Source organism: Parasteatoda tepidariorum, chromosome X1 (genome assembly GCF_043381705.1).
Source record: "Parasteatoda tepidariorum isolate YZ-2023 chromosome X1, CAS_Ptep_4.0, whole genome shotgun sequence".
Classification (NCBI taxonomy): domain Eukaryota; kingdom Metazoa; phylum Arthropoda; class Arachnida; order Araneae; family Theridiidae; genus Parasteatoda; species Parasteatoda tepidariorum.
This window is the reverse complement of record NC_092214.1, coordinates 2,670,766-2,692,586: the sequence shown is the minus strand read 5'-3', so window position 1 is coordinate 2,692,586 and position 21,821 is coordinate 2,670,766. Positions and strand designations below refer to the sequence as shown.

General features: G+C 28.4%; 1 protein-coding gene across 17 annotated transcripts in view; it reads right to left on the bottom strand.

The window, feature by feature from the left end:
* LOC107451625 (telomerase protein component 1) overlaps positions 1–21,821 on the bottom strand; it is a 275,001-nt gene that overhangs the window by 45,762 nt on the left and 207,418 nt on the right. For 16 of the 17 annotated variants that reach the window (XM_021147098.3, XM_021147105.3, XM_021147106.3 and 13 more), the window contains 4 exons: positions 21,425–21,520; positions 15,889–16,013; positions 8,095–8,241; positions 1,467–1,575 (listed from right to left, as the gene is read on the bottom strand). In XM_021147098.3, the coding sequence (XP_021002757.2) occupies positions 1,467–1,575; positions 8,095–8,241; positions 15,889–16,013; positions 21,425–21,520 (477 nt within the window). The remainder of the gene's footprint in view (positions 1–1,466; positions 1,576–8,094; positions 8,242–15,888; positions 16,014–21,424; positions 21,521–21,821) is intronic. The other variant, XM_043040343.2, reaches the window with a different exon arrangement.

Genomic DNA, 21,821 nt, shown 5'->3' with positions numbered 1-21,821 from the left:
TAGCTGATTTTTTTTGTCTTATCAATATAAATTTCTTAAAAAAAAAAAGAAAAAGATTAGATCAGATTAAGTGCCGAATTTTGGAATGCTGGATTAGGGGTCCCATACCCTTTTCTTTTCCCCAACCCCTTTAAAATATAACTGATTGATTCCTCCTAAACAGCTCCAATAGAAATGACACGTGGAGGAGGTGGGGTACACCCCTCTTTTAAACATTTTCTTCTCTCTTTCTAAGTTGAGTCACATTGGGTTATTTCCATTGAAGGAGAGGGCATTCTACCCACTAAAATTCCACCCTCAAAGATTGTGAAAGTGAAACTTATTTCCCCTTCGCTCATTCCTTCAGAATTTTTTTGGGGCCTGCTTAGTTATTTCTTATTCTTGTTATTATTAGTTATTTCGTTATTATTAGCTGTTTCATTATTATGTATTAGTTTTTCCTCAAATTGTTAACGGTAATAAATTTTAAAATCTTTCTTTTAATAAATTTTTATTTTATTTTTCTTATTACATTGTTTTACGGGTTTCTGTAATCAGTTCAGCGTTAATTCAGCTACTGAACATATAAATATTTTTTTGCTGTTCTTCTGCTTTTTGGCGCGGTGCTTTATTTATATTGTTCTGTTTTCTTTTTTTGTTGCTTTTTTTTTGCTGAAAAAGAAATTTATAATTAGAAATTAGAACTTTACTTTATGAAATGCATAAATTTTTTTTATTTTTTTTATGCAGATATTCTAAATGGTAATTTAAAGGTCTCTTCTAAAAGGATGCTGATATGCGCGGTTTAGCGTCATTGCGGCGCTTACTATAACTTTTTTTTTAAAAAATTTTATTTTTATCGATGTGCGGCGCTTTCGCTGAAAAATACGGTAATTAAAATCACGGATTTGGTATGATAGGTCAGACCTCTCTTAACCTTTTTGAAAAACAAAATATTACAAATAAAAAGTTACAGTAAATAACGAATTATAATGTTATAGTAAATAATTGAATCGAATGAATGTTTTGCTTTCCGTTATGACAGATGGTACAGAAAAGAGTTATGAAAAAATAACTTTTTTCCAAAAAAAAAAAAAATTATATCACCAAATTATTTCTCCTTGATTTATTTTACTCGCAAATTACTTGCAAATAATAGACAGAAACAAAAGGCAATTTCTCAAATTTGGTGCTCATCAGCTAAATAATATTTATGTATGAAAAAGATAGGGTTGATTAAACCTCCCATGCTCCCCTTACTCGAAGAAATGAATTAACTGATAAAAATAAGTTACCATATCAGCAACAAACTACTGTTTTCATAAAACTTTTCTTTGTATTAAATTCTTCCAAAACTATTTCAAATATATTTTAGCTCATTTTCTAACATAAGCTGTCCTAAGTCCATTATAATGCAATGGTTAAAATCATCAGAGTAAACAGCAAATATAAATTCTAACAACATATAGATAAGCTTAACAACTTACAAATACTTTCTTTAGACTAACTGTATCCCACACTTCAATGCAGCTGTTCCACAAACCACAAGTAACTTGTTGCTTATATGGGTGATGATCAATACAATTCACTGGGCATCTGAAAATTTCAAATTGCTTACTTAAAAAAATTATAGAAAACTAAATTAAAATCTATAAACAATTAAAGCGAAAAAAAAAATACTTTTTACTATTAAAAATTGTATATATCTCTGATTTTGATGATATAATGTGGGGTAATCTTTTTAGCAAGTGTGATCAACTGATCATCATAGATTAGGTAAGAAAATGTTAAATTCTTAATAGTAATGATTAGTTGATATGATTTTCTAGAGGTAAAAGTTTCAGGTGACAATACAAACATAATTGGTGCTAAAAGCGTCCAACTTCTTAAGCTTTTAGCCAGAAACTTTTCTAAAATATTATATATGAATACAGTGATACCTCGAGATACGAGTTTAATTCCTTCCGTAACCTAGCTCGTATGTCAATTTGCTCATATCTCAAAGTAATTTTCCCAATTGAAATTAATAGAAATGCCATTAATCCGTTCCAGCCCAAAAAATGCTACCCCCAATTGTTTTTGTTACGTGTTTTTGGATAAGAAAAATGTATTTATAAATGACAAATATTGTATAAAAGCATAATAAAAGAAAATTTAAAGCAAAAAAAAAAAAACTGGTTTTACAAAGTGTACATACATATTTGTATTTTGGTCACTTAAATGCAACTTACACACAACTTAAATGCTACTGTATGCTTAATTTTAGTGACTGCTTTTCTCTTCACTGGTTTTTGCTTTTTTAGCCGGATAAAAAAAAACTGTCGAAGGAGGTTTTTTTCCCCTCCTTTTTAGAATGCTGCAGAAATGAGTTAGGCAAGTGTCATTGAATAGCTCCGATGTACGACCAGTTGCAACTTTTTCGGGGTGTTCCTTTTCCACGAACAGTGAAATTCTCTCCCACATTCCCAAGAACTCTTTTATCTCACTTGTAGAGATAACCTCCTCCACCTCTTCCTCGAAACCAATTTCTTGCAGAACCCCTGAATGCTGCTGCGACTGTAACTCTTGTAATTCCTTGGTCGTCAGTTCCTGAGAGTGTTCCTCGGCGAGCTCGTTCACATCTCTCTCACCCATCACCAGGTTCATGGATTTTCCAAGAGACACTATTTCCACCTCCACTGGCACTTCGGGTTCGAATCCTTCGAAGCTACAGACTCAGGCGACAGCACAATTTTCAGCTACAGACCACAGCTTTTTCCATGCATAGGTCAAGGTCCTCGTTGTAACACTCAGCCAGGCCTGATCAATAATTTTGAGGCACATCACGATGTTAAAGTCGTCCTTCCAGTACTCTTGAAGGGTGAGGTTTGTGTTCTCTGTCACCTCAAAGCAGTGCCAGAACAGGTGCTTACTGTACAGCTTTTTAAAATTAGAAATCACCTGCTGATCCATGAGCTGCAGGATAGGAATGGTGTTAGGTGGTATATACGTGACTTTATAAACGTGAAATCTTCGAGGATGTCCTGTTCGAGACTTGGTGGGTGAGCAGGAGCATTGCCGAGGACGAGAAGGGCTTGCATGGCCGTTCCTCATATCTCAAAGCAAAACTTTGCTTGCTCGACAGCTCGTATCTCAAATAACTCGTATGTTAGGGCACTCGTATCTCGAGGTACCACTGGATATGGATTTTAATGTCTGATAATTGGTTTAATAAGATTTGAAATGATTATGTCCACCATGGCCAATAAATAACTCAAAGTTATGAATACCATCCTGACAATCATGTTGATGCATTAGTGTTGAAAAATTTTAAACAATTTTACTTAACCCTCCTGGCGTTTCCCCTCTCTCTTAGTTTCTTACTTCAAGCGGCAGACACATTTTAGAAAGATGCTACCAAAAGTGTCGAGGGTCGGACAAAACGTATGCTTTCCCCCTTCTGCTTCAATTTGTGGTAAAAAGGGGTGATTATCGGTCTAGGTGGTCAAGGAGGGTCAAGACAGTTTGATGGATGAATTGTGTTTCGTGATTCACTTTTCTGAAAGTTGTTGTTGAACTTCATACAATCTTACACTTTTCTCTGAAATATCAATCAATTCTTTCGTTCTGATAAGATAATTACTTTCAGGTTATGTTACATTCTTTCTTGTCCTTAGCTTTTTCACAATGATATAGTTGAAATATAACATCAAAGGAGTGTTCAATGAATTGGAGCTGAATAGATTCTTGTGATTGATAATTTTTCCTTCCTGTTTCCTGTGATTTCTTTTATTTCCCAGATACATTTGCGGCTACCGCCTAAGTTTTTTATTTTAAAACTGCGTGTGCATTTTAAATTGCCTCATTTCCGAATTCAAAGTACAATTTTGTTAATATACAAGCTAGTAAAAAGTCATATTTATCTTTTAAGTATATTATTGATATTTCTAAATTTAAAAAAATAATTAATGAGTATTTTTTCAATAATGTTCGATTAGAAAAATAACTGCTGTTTAATAGATATTATTTATTTAATTCCTGTTTTATTTCTCTTTTTCTTTGAAATTAAGTAAAAAAAAAAGCTTTCGCAGATGCTGCTGTTCTAAAGATGGAATATTGTTAAAAACATACTTAAAACTTTTTAATGTGCGTTAATACTCTTTAAATAGTGCTCGTATTGAATTTCTAGTTATTTGGATAATTTATTCTTAATTCGTCTTTTAAATATTTAAGTAAAAGCTGTTCATATTACACTTTATAGAATTGACTAAAAATATAAATTTTTATATATACACTAGTTAAGCAAAACTGCATTTTTTATTGTGAATTTTCTTATCTTATTTTATGGGGTATTATCAATAATAAAGCTTAAAAAAATTCGTAACCTTATGAAATTTTACATACAAAGAATAAATATCAGTACAGGAATTGTTGCAAGAATATTATTTTACAAGTAAATATAATGATTCTTTGTAGTTTTGTCCATTGCTGTTAAATTCAAAGGAATGATTTTACCAATATAGATCATGCAATGATATATATTTGGAAAAAAAATCACGTGGAAGTAACAGAATTTAAATATACAAAAATAAATGTAGTTATACAAAAATTTTCGGTAGTATTGGTTTAAAATATTTAATATCTTTTTTTTTTTTTTTTAATTCATCTCTTTGCACCATGTTGCTCCACGGAATCAGCTATTCCACACTAGTAAAAAATGGCGACTAATAAACACAATGGTAAATAACAAACAACAATAATTGTTTTCGGCTTATATAATATAGTTCCTGAAAAATTGAAAAAATGTGTTAAAAGGACTTCATCACTTTCTCTCCCTATCTGTTAGTAGAAAAAAACGTTGTTCTGCGTTTCTTCTTCATCGAAACAAACTGACAAGAATTAGAATTAATGGTTATGACATAAAAATGCTTTGACATAAGAAAAGGTACTATGATTATGCACACCTTTTGTATAGCAATAAAATAACATCAAAAATGCTTTTTAAAAAAAATAATAATTTTTTTTTTTTAAAATTGGAAAATAGCATATAAAATAAATATAGGATTTTTTCTTTGTTTTTTTTTTTTACTTTTTATAGTGCGCAGCTTAGCAGTAAAAAATCAAAGAACCTATGTAACATAAGCAGAAAAATTTATTGAAATAAGGAAAGTAAAATTTTCTGCATTACTTCGGTCAAATATCAATAAATTAAAGGTCATAACAACTTTTTATTTTCTAGAAAAATTAAATTAAAAATTTTTTTTAAAAGAAAATTATTCTTATAATAATTAATAATGAACACTAACATTAAGTTATGTTATCCGTGATTTTAATTTATATGGGGTAAAATATATTTAGAATAATAAAACTTGTATCCCTTAATAGTCATATTTACTATTCATAAGAGTAATATTTTAAAAATATTGTATTTATAATAAATAGCAATATATTTATGAATTGTGTGGATTATGAATGAAATTGAGATTGTGGTTGGGCACAAAAACTTGCTATCGCTTTTTTTTAAACATATGATTTGTTGGATTATGTTTTATAAATTCGTTTATAACGTCATTTACAAATTCAAAAATATACAATTCCAAAGAATCAAAATAATGTAATGCCTTCCATTTTAGTTCCCAAATATTTTTAAAACTTTTTATTCAAGTAGCGAGTTAATTTTTATTCCAAAAGCAAATTCTGCATACAATATGCATCGAAAGATTACTGATGAAGCAAAATGGATATTTTGTTGCAGTGTTATTGAATTTTATTTTCCGTGACTTTTAATCATAAATTTTAGCCATTACTTCGATTATTTTACTTGTTAAGTTCGCAGAATTGTCGTGTACTTTATTTAAGTTCATTTATGTTTTATTTTTAATTCTAGCTTACTTTTATTCTTATTTTTTGTTTTAAGTTTATTTAAGCTCTTATTTTAAGTTTTTTTTTTACAGTCGAAGTTTAGACTTTAATTGAATTGCAGAAAATATAGTTACAAATCTTCTCTACATTTTGCATTTCTCTAACTTGTGCAATACACTTTTAGTACTATACGCCCAGTTTTTTAGATCACCTTTTACAGTATTTTTGACCATGAACAGAAAAGAAAACGTGACCTTTAGATGAAACTGTATGATAACTCGTATGGACACTAGTATGATATCTGGACACTAGTATGATAAGTATTGTCTAGATTATATTTACATCACAATAAGGGTTTGTTTATCGCTTTGCACACCCCCATTTCAAATTGAACTTCTGAAAACTATTTTAATAACTTAACAAAAACATCATGTAATCATCTACTTTAGATTTCAGACAATCAATCGATGCATATTTTAGTACGAATGTCAGTACTGTAATACTTACGTTGGTTGTTTCCGACCATCTGGATTGAACAACTTTTAAATTCGTGAAATATTAGGGAGATCTGAAAGAAATGTCATTTCGATGTACTTGATATTTGTTACCAAGATTTTATTTTTTATCAAAAATGTATTCACCCTCGTTATCAACAACCCTTCGATTCCGGATCGTAAAAAAAGGGATTTTTAAGACTATCGAATATTCAATGCGCCGAAGCGTTATTACTTTCCAGGTTTCCGGAAAATTTACAAACATGATAATTACAACACAACTCGAGCTTACACCCTTGAGTTTACACACACTTTTATTTGGATTTCGAATGATATTATAGAAAAAATTGTACTTTGAATCAAATTAATGATGAATTTAATTAAAAATAAAACATCTTTTTGAAAGAAAAAAAATCTTGTTTGCAAGTGTTCCAACAATTAAAGTATATAAAATGTGCAATGATTTTAATATTTTATTTTAGTTACTGGAATTTTCACAACGATTACTTAAATATTTTAAATATAATCAGTTATACTTTTAAAAAAAATCGTTTTCTTTAAAATGTATATCTAAATGTATGTATATTTAAAATGTATTTGAGTGGAATAAAATATTTACATTTATTTTGTGGACTTGAAAAAAATATTTAGTTTATTATAACTCACTTAGTTATTTGGAGTTTTAACAGCTTGTACATTTTTTTATTATTATTTATTAAGGAAATTTGAGTTTATCATTAAATTTATTTATCATTACTGAAATATTTACTTATACATTCACATGAATGAGAAATGTATTTACTAATGAGACGAATTTCGATTTTTTCTCTATCCATGAAAATGCTTTAATATCATTTAACTAAAGTACAAATAAAACTAGTGTTTTGAGTGATGGGATTTTTAGAAAAATGCCGAGAAAGTCTTTAACATTACAGAAAGAGGAAAGAGTGTTTTAAGAGTTAACTTCATTTGCCAGATAAAAATTTTTTTAATTTTTTGTAAGCAACATAATACTTAAAAAAATTAACTAATTTAAATAAATTAGTTAAATACTATGGAAAATTAGTAATATTAAAAATTCATTAATTAGTTCATTAAATATTGCATTTGTTTAGACAAAAAATAATTTCCTGCAATTTACTCTAAAATGAAAAATGCTTTTTCGAAAATTAATTGAAATTTAAAAATACGAAACGATTTTATTTATTCATAGATTTAGTATAATAAATTAAGCAATGAATATATTTTTTAAAACAAAATTCAATATTTCGAAAGTGTTGGAGAAAATAAAAATGTAATCTGTTTCTTACAGGCAAACTTTTGGTTTGATTGGGGTTCAAACATGAAAAAGAACGCAAACTATTCACATCTATTCAAACAGAAATATTCTAGCACAACAGTGGGTGATTTACGATGACAGCTTATACGTCTCTCAATTTGTGAGCAGTAGGAGGTTGAGGGGGAAGGAAATATTCTAGTTCAGAAAAAGACGTGATCGCCGCTCTAGACCTAGAACGTGAACCCGTGCATACACGGGCAAGCCGCTTTCAGCATAGAAATCATGCCCGTGTTATAACAGGCTTGCCGCCAGGAGGGTTAATAAATTGTAATTTCACAACATTTTTAAATATTGTATGTGGGGGGAAACACTCTCATTGGCATCTCTGGGTGCTAATTAGAAAAGCTAAATTTCGTAACTTAATTTTATAGCTTGAAACAATTCCTTCAGCTTATATTTTGAAAAAATAAATTCAAATATTTGAGTGAATATTGAACAAACCTAAAATCAATGGTGGATATTGATCTCCCATCAAGTAAACTCCACAGGCGAACAGTATTGTCCCAACTGGAAGACAGTAACACTCCTCCTGTTGGATCAGCACAGCAACAAGTAACACTTTGCCTGTGACCCTTCAACACAGAAATTCTGAAATATGACAAATATAGAATTTTTATTAGTCGATAACTTTTCATACAGCTTTGTGTTATCTAAGTATGAAAAGGAAAATTCAGAGATTTAAGGTATAGCCAAAGGCAATTTTTCAGCATTAATAATAATAAGCTTATACAGTTGTAGCTTCCAATAGGAAAACTTTTATTTGAGGGACAATTCTATTGGTGTCAACCCTTGAATAGGGACCTTCTGTACTCGCCTCTATAAAAGGGCACTTGGCACTATATTTATGGGATAATGAAAAGGGTGTGAAAATATGAGCTATAGAAATAAATAAATTAAGAAATATTCAACAGAAACATTGCAAGTTAATAATATTTAGAATTTTAAAAGTTTGTGTTCAATTAATGAAAATAGAGCAATAAAAGGGAAAGTTCATTATTTTCCTTTAAAAAATAATTTGAAGAAGGAAAATAAGAAATCTTGGAAAAAGTAACTTGTGCAATCAAAATGACATTTTATATAGGGCTGTAACTTACCTGAAAAAGAGAAAGAAGTATAAGTAAACAGTTTCATATCTACCGTATTTTATAGAGGAGTAAATCATCTTTGACTAGCATGAATTCTTAACAGTCATAATATATAGAGGGTTCATATTTAAGAAGGAAAAAGTGTTTTCCTGACTATTGCTAGTTTTCCAGGTCAATTTGCATAAAAGTCCAAGGAAGTAAAAAATTATGAAAACGAAATTTATGTTTAATAAAAATCAATTATTTTAATACAAATAAATAAATAAATATAATTATAACATTATATAAACTGAATTACTTTCTAAGATGAAATAAAATCCTTTTTAAAAAATGAAATGGAAAGTAAATTCAACAAGTCATCGTCAACAAAACAAGTCTAAAAGATCAAAACTAGCGATTTAAATAATCTTATTTTTTAAATAAATAAAATCATTGATTTAAAATACTAATGTCAATGATTAAAATAATTTGATAATGATAATAATCAATGATTAAGACAATTTGTTAAGCTTTAGACATCAGAATAGACATCTTTAAAATTATTAAAACAATAAAAAAAGGGGAAGAAAAAAACGAAATATTTTACTACTAATTTATTGAATAAAAAAAATGAAATTGCATTGAGGGATGGAACTCAGAAGAGTAACCAAGAAAAGAATAATTCTTAACTCATCTTTAATGCCAAAAATTTAAAAAATCTCTGTTTTGTATATTACCTTAACACTTAACTATGATTAAAAGATGTAGTAAACAAAGCAGAGAAGGCATGATTAAATCATATAACTTATGTAAATAAGTGAATAGCACATCCTGTTAAAATTTCCTTCATTATTACGAATTGTTAATTTAATACAATCATCATATCGACTTAAATATGTATTGTATATTTTTGTATACATATGTATTGTATATTTTTTACATTATTGATCTTTGGAAAATTTTTTGAATTATTATGCAAAATCATAGTGTATATAAAGTGTCAATTTTAATAATTTTAAGTTCTTGATTGAACTTGGAAGAAAAAGAAGTGAATAGCGTTATACTTAAGAGCTATTTTTATGTACGTTACCTAGCACAGGTTTAATAAAGATTAATAAGAAAACTAAAGATTGATGCATGCTATGCAACAGGAATTGACAAGTTTAGATTGAGAGATTTAGTGTAGAAATTTACAGGAACAGTGATCATCGAGCCAAATTTTTAAATTTATTTATAACTATTCATAAGAAAACAATACATATTCAATCCAAAATAGTACAAAGTTATGTCTGAAACCATTGTAATAAAACAAGCTTTGAAATTACAGTTTTAAATAGCCCCATTGAAATTATCCAAGACAAAACTGAAATGCTTGAAATTGTCACAATCGGCCACAATGCAAAGATATAAAATAAAAAACAATGAAACATATGTACTGAAGATACTAATGATAGCATATTTTATTTCAGCCATAGCTGGTAATAAATTTGTAAAACAGTGAAAAAATGAAGAAAAAGACAGGAGAATTATGACATGAAAACTACATAAATGTCTTAAAATGCATCTTGTAATTAATATACGAATCCATGAAAATTGTTAGCTCTTAGTGCAGAGAAAACAGTGACAGTGAAAGACTTAATATTATACTTTCACTTAGATATTTGCATAAAAAGAAGCTTTTAATGCACTGATCTTAAAACAAATTCATGCAATGAGATAGTTTTAATAAATTTATGTCAGTATTAAAAGTCATTTCATACATTTCTGAAGTTATGAAATGAAGAAGTAAGGATTTTCATCATTTTAAATAAATACCTGCCGTTTTCATTATTTTAAATAAATAAGTACCTCTACCCCACACAGCCACAAATATTCCCAGAAAATCTTTGAGATATCCCTTATACAAAAAGCTGGACATTCCTAAATCCAACAGAAAACATTTGAATGTTCATGAAATATCTGTCAAAAATTCAAAACTATACCCAAAAGTAATTTGAGAAATATATATCACTTATATATCCAAGGGATATCCGGCACATAACATTGATATCTAAGGGACTTCTGTCAGATGTCAATTGTATGTAATATCTGATTATCTCAGAAGCATTAGTATTGGATATCAGAGAGATATCTTAATCCCGTAAAAATTTACTTCTACTAAATTGAATGATCTAATATGAAAATACTTAAGTTTTACAACCCATAATTCAAAGAATCAAATTACTTCAAACATTATAGAATGTATGAGGGGATTTATCGGCTATGGCCACTTTCATCTATCAAAAGGCACCTCAAAATGGAATCAAGTTAACATGTCTTATATACTAGTGATTCAGTATTTAATATTTGTAGTGGTAGTTGCGCCACAATGTACAGTATAAATAAGCTTCTAATATCAGATTGTTTAATTTTGCAGAGCAAATTCATGATATTCAAATTTTTTTTATAGTTAATAAATTAAAAAATGCAAAACAAAAAATATTTTTAAAAAAATCCATGAAGACTTCTCATATTTTGCTATAAAACTGCAGTGTGCAACACAATCATTAAATTAGTAACTCTCTTTATTTACAAGGAAATGCTTTATCATAAAATTAGAAAGAATTACGTAAACAATGCAAAGCTAGAGAGTTATTTATGACCCAAATCCATTTGCTAATTGCATTAAAAATTTATTTATAACTGCAGTTAAAATTTTTTATAATAATTGACTAAATAACATCATTAATAGATTGTAAATGTATATTCAATAAAAAATCTGTTCCTAACGAAAATAAAGCACAAATTAAAGTACATAAATGGACATATTACAGTTTCAGTTCTATAAACAAGAGCCGTCCTCAGCGTCTAAAGACCAAATGATGGTAGAGAAAGTAAAGAAGATAAACAAATGCAAAATCGGTGACCTCTCACTTATGCACCACCTCTTTTATGCATCTTTTTCATTTATACGACGATTTTTATAGGTCCCATAAAAATAAATTTTTCAGTTATGCGTCGAAATTTTAGGCTAACATTTTAGTTTTTTTATCCTTTAAATATTTCTTTTTCTTTTTTTTAAAAAAAAAATAGGTTTTAAATTATAAATTAAAGCAATTATATAAGCTATACTTGTTACAGATAAGAAGAAATATGTTGTTAGATCCTATTGAATTGTGCAGCATATTATGACATCAAGTACTTTATTTAGAAATTTATCAAGTGATGTTTCACCCCCTTCCATAAAACTCAAATTTTTTGTGAAGAGCTGTTCATTTCCATGTAACTTAAACTTGTGGACAATGAGACTGTGGTGGATGATACTGACGAGGATGATTAAGTTCCTCCAAATCACACAGTAGTATTAGAAGCTTTAGACACTATTCATGACAATTTCCAAATTAATTCTGCTTTTGAAACTCCCTTTTCCCATTTATATGAACTGGAAAAAACTGTTTTTGAAATACGTCAGCAAAAACAAATACAAACATGTATTACAGATTATTTTGTAAGAAAATATATTATCTTTAGGTATGTTATATTTTTTTATTGTATAATTATAGTAAATACCAAAACAGTATAAATATTAACATTTAATCTTTAGAAACATATTTATTCATATTGTCACTGCAATTTACATTGCGTTATAGAAGTATTTCACTTGTGCGTCTCTTTCACTTATGTGCTGTTTTCTGTTGGCCCCTTGCACCAGTGCATAAGTGAGAGTTCACTGTAGTTCAATCAATAAGGACAGAGGAACAAGTTTGAACAAGAAAATGAAAAAGGGACATAAAAAACATGAGTGAGGGGATTTGGCAGGAAGTCCTAATCATTTAGTTAATGATCTTTCTAGTTCTTGCTTATAAAACCGAAATTATAGTACATGTCCTTTAATGTACTTTCATTTGTCCTTTATTCACGTTGTTTTTCGCTTAAGTCTACATAGCACAAAGTATATCCTATCCTTTGTTGAATCAGTTCTTATTATATTTAGAGTTTGACTTTGTTTGTTTGGCAAACAGAAAATTTGTTTATGGTTAATCTGTTACAATATCATATTATAGAGTTTGCAGTACCCCAAACACATACTTTGGTCGAATAATAATATGCTCAGTAATTTAGGATAATATTTTGAATACCTGTATAAGCTGAACAAGATTTCAATGCACAAGAGCAACAATGTTATTAAAAGTTATTATTTTAAACTAGATAAGAAAAAAAGTTAAAGAAAATATTGATATAAACAAAAGAATATACTTAATTTCTATTAAAATACTTTTAAATTATCTAAATCATGTGTTTTCTCTTTGTTTTTTTTTTTGCTATTTTTTATTTTAAAATTTTTTTTGTTATATTTTAATTTATAAAAAGTATTTAATATATAATAATCTATAAAAAATTATTGTTTTTTTGATAAACTATCAGTAATAAATAATAAAAATAATTAATAAAAGAAATTTGTAACAAAAATATTTTTAGTTCTAAGCATAGTGGTTTTAAATTTAGTATTAAGATTAATTAAAAGAAATTTCGTACATCATTTTACTATACAATATGAATTTTAATATGCAACTACCTTCTCAATTTACAGGAAAAAAAGTTTTAACAAATGTTTTGTTATTTGCTTTTCCTCAAATTATTTCATTGAACACCTCAATTTCAAAATTTAATTAAGAAAAAAACACATTTTAACGAGCATTGAGATTTCCAATTATTATTTTTTCTTTTACTTTAGATACTTACGAGTATTGCAATTGCGTCAAAAAAATCAGATTTAAAATGCCCCTTTATAACACTTATCTTATAAGCAGAGCAAGACAAGTGAATTGTCTATGACCTAAATTGTCTATTCTTTTTCTATTTAATTATACCAATTGCAATAATTTTTAAAATGAAAGACGAAATCATCAGTAATAGATATTAAAATAATTTCAATTAAAAAAATATATTTCATATTACAGATTTGTTTAATCAATATTATTACTTTTCTTTTTAGCATTTGGCTTTGTCCTCAGTTAATTGAATATTTGGTTATAGGCCAAATACTAAGCAAAGTTAAATAATAAGGTAGTCAGCTCTGTTTAATAATTTGCTACATGGATAATAATCCAATGGAGTTTGCATAATTTTCTGGATAAATTACAAATGACTAGCAGGTGATAGAGATAGTGCGGTACAAATGACACAGAGTAATGTCACTTTTAAAATTCCATATAATACAGCGGCAATATTAGACTTCATTGAAAAAATAGTGAAGCTTTTAAGTAAAAAAGTAAGCATTTATAAATTTCTAATCAAATTGGGTAAGTCGATCCAATAGCATGGCAAACCTGAAATTTCTCTTAACTGTGTGATGAGAAACGTTGAAAAATGAATTAGTACATGAGTGAAAAATGAATTAGTACAAGAATTTTGATTAAATACAGTATGTAAAAATTTAAATAAAATATCTTGTATTAAAAAGCATCTTTTTTCTTAAAAATTGTTTTAAAAAAAAGTCATTAATAGCATTTTTAATAGCCTAAACTAGATTAAAAAACATAGGCATGTCAAAGGGTTTCCCAATAGACATGTGTGACACTGAAGCTAACTGATTTTATTAATAACACATATCTACTTCAAAATGCAAAAAATCCCAACATCTAATATTTATTGATCTGATTTAATAATCTCTCTGACTTAATAACTCAGTGTTATTACTATTTACTACATCATGCTGTTTTAGAAAACATGTAAATTTACAACTGTTTTTGAATCATACTTGGAAATGAAGTAATCTTTCCCTGGTGGTGTAAAATTGCCATAATTCCAATCCTAAGTTCACTAATAGATAACATAAGTTGAACTTTCTTGCTCTATTATATACAAGAACCATAATACTTATTTGAATAAAATATTTAATGAGAGATTCTGTAATAAAGGCCAAAGTTGCGTAATACACTACATGGAAAAACAATTAAACTTAAGTTGAATAAAATGGTGAAAACAACATGAAGATATGAAGTTCAGATATTGTTACCACTAAAGAATAAATGCGATTTCTAGTTAAAATTTTATTAAATATAAATCTTAATTAAAAACACAAGTAATAATAGTTATTTATTTATTAAAGGAAATCATGAAACAATTGACAAATTTTGAAATAAATAAGACAAATCTTAACAATGTCCTAAAATGTAAATCTCTGAAATATCAAAAAACTGGATCTGTATCAAATATTAAGTAAACATTGAAATATCTTCAAAGCATTCCATAAACAACCAACTAATATCTAAAACATATCAATAGCTATTATCTGGGACTTCGGTATGCCTGGTCATTTCAACAATATCCAAATCTTCCAGATAACCATGAATGATATTTCAGAGACATTGACAATATTTAAATTCATACTCAAACTTATTTTGATATCTGTACGATGCCTCTAACATATCTAAATATCTACTGGATATTTGGATGCATACCAGATGTGTTTGGATATCCCTCAGATATAGGTGGCTACATGAGACGTTATTTAAACATCATTTTTAAAAACTTGATATAAACTGAATTTCTAATTAAATTACTCATTTTAGTATATAAAAATATACCTTCTGATGGACAAACCTCTTAATGGACAAAATGTTTTATTTGGTGAGCTAAGTATATTATATTAATTTTGAATATATGACATTAGCTAGATATATTGCTCACATCTAGCACTTTATAATAGGAATAAGTTTCATATTTAAAAAAGGTAGTTCATAGCTTACATTTTCAGATATTGTCACAGGAATATTTTACACAAAATTGTAAATTTTTGCTACTCTTCAGCAACAGAAATAAAATTAATCCTTTTTTGAGGAAAAAATTAAATCCTAAATGTAAACATTTATTTTCACTTGTAATAAATATATTCACTAGAAAATCAGAATTATTGAGAAATTATTACATTTGGTAATTCATTATTTGAGAGAGAGAGAGAGAGAGAGTTTATTCATACATATGCAAATCAATTATATTTATTTAATTTAAGATATATAGTGAAGTTTTAAACAATTTACTTATAAATAAACTTTCTCTGTGTAAACATAATAGGAAATAGGTTAGTACATTTTTATGTTTAAATAAGAAAGTATCATTACATAATATTCAAAAGGAAAAAAATTAGAAATTACGATTTTCTTTTAAACTAATTCAAAATGTAACATACAAACTGTAATCTTCACTACTCCAAATATTTAAGGTTGTATCATTTGAGGCTGTGCAGATTCTACTTTTTCCACCAAAACAAACAAATGTTATGGCTGATGTGTGGCTTTTGAGATTTCGTATGACCTAAATACAAACATTATTTAAAATAGTATAATGATGAATGAAAAATATTTTTAGGAAATATTGATTATCTTGTCACACAGATAAAAACAATATTAAACTAACTTTAAAATTTGAAACCAAGTTGTCAAAGTAAAAGGAAAACACCAAATTTCACATTCTAATAAGATATATTTTTTTCGTAGAAAATTAAGATAAATAGATTTATAAGCCAGATACACGTTATACAGTAAGGAATAAAACAGACATGAAAAGGTAATTACAATTGAGAGTAATATGACTAACAACAAGAAATAAACAAAGAAATTAAATATTAAGATGTCAAGCATGGCCTAGCATTTTCATTTCAATCATGCAACAATTTCAAAACAAATCTATACATTATATAGATTTTTATGAATTATTATTATGCTTTCTGATCCATATTATAGCAAATTACACTAAAGAAATTACTGTGAGAGTATAAAACAAACAAACAAAAAATTAATGCCATTAATAACAAATAAATGCTGCTAATTTATTGTCTATAATTTTCCCCTTAAATACAGTGTCTGGTTTTTATATAACTTGTAAGTAAAGAAATCAAACGATTAAGTTTCATGCATTTACCAATATAGTTAAAAATATAGCATTTAAAATTGATTCTCTATCCAATACAAAACAGTGCAACAGATATTAAAAAAAACAGAAAGAAATTAAAACATTACTTTGCATTAAATTTACATCAAATTTGAAGATATATTATAATTTGTGAGAAAAATGAGTTACATTTGTTTTATATAAGAGTTGAATACACAAATTTATAGTAAAATATTCACGATCGCAATGCTTGAATAAGCTATCTGGGGAGAAGACTGGTTCCATGTATTGATCCTCCCCTTCCCTTTCCTTCTCTTTTCAGTTGTATAGAAATGTACTACGATATTTTTCCGTTTCCTAATGTTTTTCGTTTTTACCTGTCAAAATTATTTTTTTAAAATTTCCATGTTTTCATTTTAGATCCATGTTGAATGTAGTTTTCAGTTCCATATAGTTCCTAACTTAAAAGTTTTTAACCTATTTGAAAATCAAGACAGAAACTAACACGTTTTTTTCTCATATGACTCTCCACACGCTAATGGTGAAAGCATACTAAGGGTTGCCATAGGTAGAGAATTCTGCTCTATGCCACCTGTAGCCCATTTTGATTGCCAATAATGTATAAGACTACTTTTGACATAAGTTTATTAAAATATTTTAAGTAGGCGTCATAAGAACGGCTAAAAAACATAATTTTAATACTTATAGCAAGGTTAAGATTAATATTTCCAGAACAACAATTGTTTAAAAACTTTTAGCCACAATTAATTCTAATGTGTTTTTTTCGGAGACTGAATTTCTCTTATTAAAATTTTTTATTAGTTATAATTTAAGAAACGCTGTGATTCACCAATAAAATAGTTTATCACATAAGTTGGATTCCTGTTTTGCCTAACAAACTGCATAATCAATTCATCTAAGATTAAGTAATGATATCATAAGTTACAATGAGGTTTATGTCAGAGATTCAGGTATTCTTTGTGAACATAACAAGAACATTTCTTTTAACAAAAAGGCTATACATAAGACAGCATTAAAAATAGTAGGCCCAATTTTTGGAAATCTCCAATGGTTTGAAACTTTAAAAAAAATATTTACTTATTGTTTCATTTACAAAAGGCTTTATGATTATTCATCGCATAAATAAATAATGATATATTAGGAAATTTGAGCTTACATTTATTTAAATTTGCATTAACTCATAATTTTAATTGTCGATTCTGAAAAAAAATACATAACTAGTAAAAAAAAAATTATTAACAAGTAATTTCAGATATTAAAAAAATTTGTTATATTTCTCTTTGAAACTTTTTAAAGGTACTTTAAAATTAATTAATTTTCCTCTGAGAACAAGAAAATTAATTTTTGTTAGAGTTAATTTAAAATTAGTTTTCCTCCAAGTATAAGAAAAACAGTAACAGTAAAACCCCGGTTATCCGAGCCCCGATTATCCGAGTCTCCACTTTAACCAAGCTGTCAAATATCTGTAAGTTTTTTTTTTGGCTTTGCTTCTACATTTCCTACTTTTTTAAACTACCGAAAAAAATTCTGAACTTGATCTCACAAACACTCAGGAAAACAAAATCCATCAGCACTACTCCGCTTACTTTGCATTGTATCACGCACCGCTCCACCCCTCCCCATCTTTTGAAAGAAGAATATTGCGACACTCAGCTAGCTTCTCCTATACGTAGCAAGGGCCAGCAATGTCACTCTGTATGACAAGAAACGCACCAAGGTTTTTTGAGCTGACGCATGCGCAGATCTTTCATCCATCATAGCGTCTCTAAACTTGTTTAACAACAAATTTTTCGCCATCTTTAAAGTGACATCTTTAAGTGACGGATATCTGTTTAAATTATACACCTAAGTTAAAATAATAAATTATATTTATCTTTTAATGAATTCGTCACAAGTGAATATTTTCCTTGCTTAATAAGCAAACCTTTTTCAAAACCATAGAAGTCTGTAAAGAACAAAAGCAGACGGGGTTTGAGTCACTTTTTATTATCTGTTTACATTAGCGGAGAGGAATGGGGTTGCTTACGGGGTAAGGACGGAGGGACCCTCTGTAAGGAGGCAGGTTGTTTTCCTAGCAATACTTCCCCACCTTGATGGAGGTAACCGTTGCCTCCGGAACAGGTTTACATGGGGGCCTATGAGGGCTGGTCTTCTTCTCAGTTTCAGGGTTCAAAAAGAGAAGCATGAAACGAAAGAGAGTATGCTGAATTGTTTTCGTTGTCTAGTCAAATGACCCATCCCCCCTTACTACCAAATGGTTTCGACTGGTCACATGATTCCCTCCCTGGAATCGGGAAATTGTTTTGCGGGAAAAAGTACAGTGGCTACATTCAGTCAATTCTACAGATTCGAAATGAGTAGCAAAAAGAGAAAGCGAGTTGTTGCTTCTTTAGAAACAAAATTAGAAGCAATTCAAAGATTAGATAAAGGTGAATCAATAAGGAAAGTAGCGAGAGTTCTCGGAGTAGGAGCTGTTACTGTTGGCGACTGGAAAAGGAAGAGAAATGAAATAGAAATATGAAGTGCAGAAAAGGCTAATTGCAGTTTACGAAAAATAATGAAAAAGTGTGAATTTGAAAAAACATCCGAAATTGAGAGAAAAGGGAAGTCCCATATCAGGGCTTATGCTACAAGCAAAAGCATTGGACTTTAATAAACTTCTTTATGCTGGAGAAGATTTCACTGCTAGAAGTGGATGGTTGGATTGTTGGAAAAAGAGATATGGAATTCGTCAATTAAATATATCGGGAGAAAAATTATCAGTTGACTGTGAGGAGGTGATTAAATTCAAAGAAAGTTTTAAAAATCTCATTGCAAAAAAAAAATCTGAAAATGGAGAAACTTTTCAATTGCGATGAAACAGGACTTAACTTTAGAATGTTGCCTTCAAAAACTCTTGCGGCAAAGAATGAAAGGTCAGCTCCGGGGTACAAGATAAGTAAAGAAAGGGTAACAATATTAGCATGTTTGAATGCATCTGGAAACCTAAAACTAAGATAATGTTGATTGGCAAGTCGAAAAAACCTAGAGCATTTAAGAACATTCATATTCCAAGTTTACCAGTGTATTACAAAAATCAAAAAAGTTCTTGGATGGATGCGGATTTGCTCAAAAAATGGTTTTTTGATGAATTCGTTCCTAACGTAGAGACATTCTTAAAAAATCAAAATCTTCCAAGGAAAGCAATATTAATGCTTGACAATGCTCCATGTCATCCGAATGATGATGAATTGGCGAGTGGCAACATTAAAGTTCTTTTTTTGCCGCCCAATGTCACATCACTTATTCAGCCTTTAGATCAAGGTGTTTTGGAGAACATGAAGAGAAATTATCGAAAGAAATTACTAAAATTTCTTATTGAAGGAATTGAGGAAAATAAAAGTGTTCCTGAGACAATTAAAAGTTTAAATGTAAAGGATGCTGTCTACTGGATAGCTGAGGCATGGGATGAAGTAAAATCAGACACCATAAAAAAGTTGTTGAGGAAAATTATTGATACACAGAGTACAGAACATCACGGAAAGTCCAATGAATGTAGTGATGAGCTTTTGGATTTAGTCATTAAACTGCCACTAGCTGAGCCAATAAACGAAGAGGATATACGTGACTGGATAAATGCTGACGAACAACAAGAAATTACGGATGAAATGATCATCAATACTGTGAATAAGGAAAAGGAATCTAGTGATGAAGACAGTGAGGATGAAAATCGATATATTTTCACATACAGATGGATTAAAAGCTATCGAAAGTGCTATTGAATACATAGAACAAGAAGAAGCAACACCAGCAATCCTGTTATCTTTAAAAAAATGGCGAAACATTGCTGCAGAAAAATGCCAAAGTAAAGTTATGCAAAAAACAATTAAGGACTTTTTTAAGTAAGAATTCTTTAATTATCGTAAAAATATGAATTGCATGTGGTGTATCTGTATAACCTTTGTATTTGTTAAAATATACATTTAAACCTACAGGATTTATCTTAATTTACATTTTTCGCTTTTACCGAGTTTTTCGGTTATCCGAGTTAGTCTTGGTCCACATTAATTCGGATAATCGGGGCTCTACTGTATTTTAAAAATATAATAGGTGTTTAGTTTTAAAAATTTATCATTGATTAGGTAATATTTTTTTCATTAATATTTAATTTTCAATTTAAATTTAGTGTTTTAAACTTAATTGTAACTTTTTAAAAGATAGCAACATTAGTTCATTGAATCTAGTTTATTTTAGTTTTAATTCTAATTCAGAGATGTCAGCACTATCTTAAATTTGTGTAGGACAGCGCAATATTAAATTTTTTCCTGTACCTTTACCTTGTTTTTTCGCCAGGGCGTGAGTTAATTACGAGTTTGATGTGTTGTAGATGCTTAGAATATTTTCTCTCGGGAACAACTCCCAAAAGATGTTTCAAGGATTAATTGCTATGTTTTGATAGCTATTATGATTAGCTATATTAATTTCGAGGTGAGTCATATATTCTATGTTTTGTTGTCAATCGCTGAGCTGAAATCGTTTTCATGTTTTAATTAACTAAATAAATATTGCTGCTATCTTATTAATAACTTGATTTCTGCTACAAAAATTAATTTCAGTTTATTTCGTGAAATCAATTATTATTCAGTATTATGCTTATTGTTCAATATTATATTAAGCGGAATAAAATGTTCTTAACATATTTAATTTGTCAGGGTTTAAATTTTATAATATTAATTTTTCTTTCTCTTTTCTATTTTGGTAATTAATTTTACCTGGTTCATCATTTTACAATCACACATTATTTATAGATATGCATTTAAAATAAAATTTATTACTCTTTTAGATGAGTAATCAAGTATTTTCAGATATCCATCTTTACTTCCTAAAACAGCGATTCTTCTCGACTCTTCATAAGAAACTGCAGTAATAGGCTGAAATGGATATTTAAAATATATTAAATTTTTTTAATCCTTTTATGGCCAAACCTGTACCATTGTGCGGGTTAGGTATAATATATAAAAAGTGGTAATATATACATGTTTCAAAGCATGTCTAAACTATAAAAAATGTTCCTCTCTTGTCAACCATTTTAATTTTTAAAATAGTCATAGCAAACATAAACATAGATTTTAAAATTATTAAAGTTTTCTAGTGGGCATTGGTTATTTTTTATTTCTTAGATTAATCCTCTCGTATTGAATTAGTTTTCACCAATTTTTACATTTTGAGTAT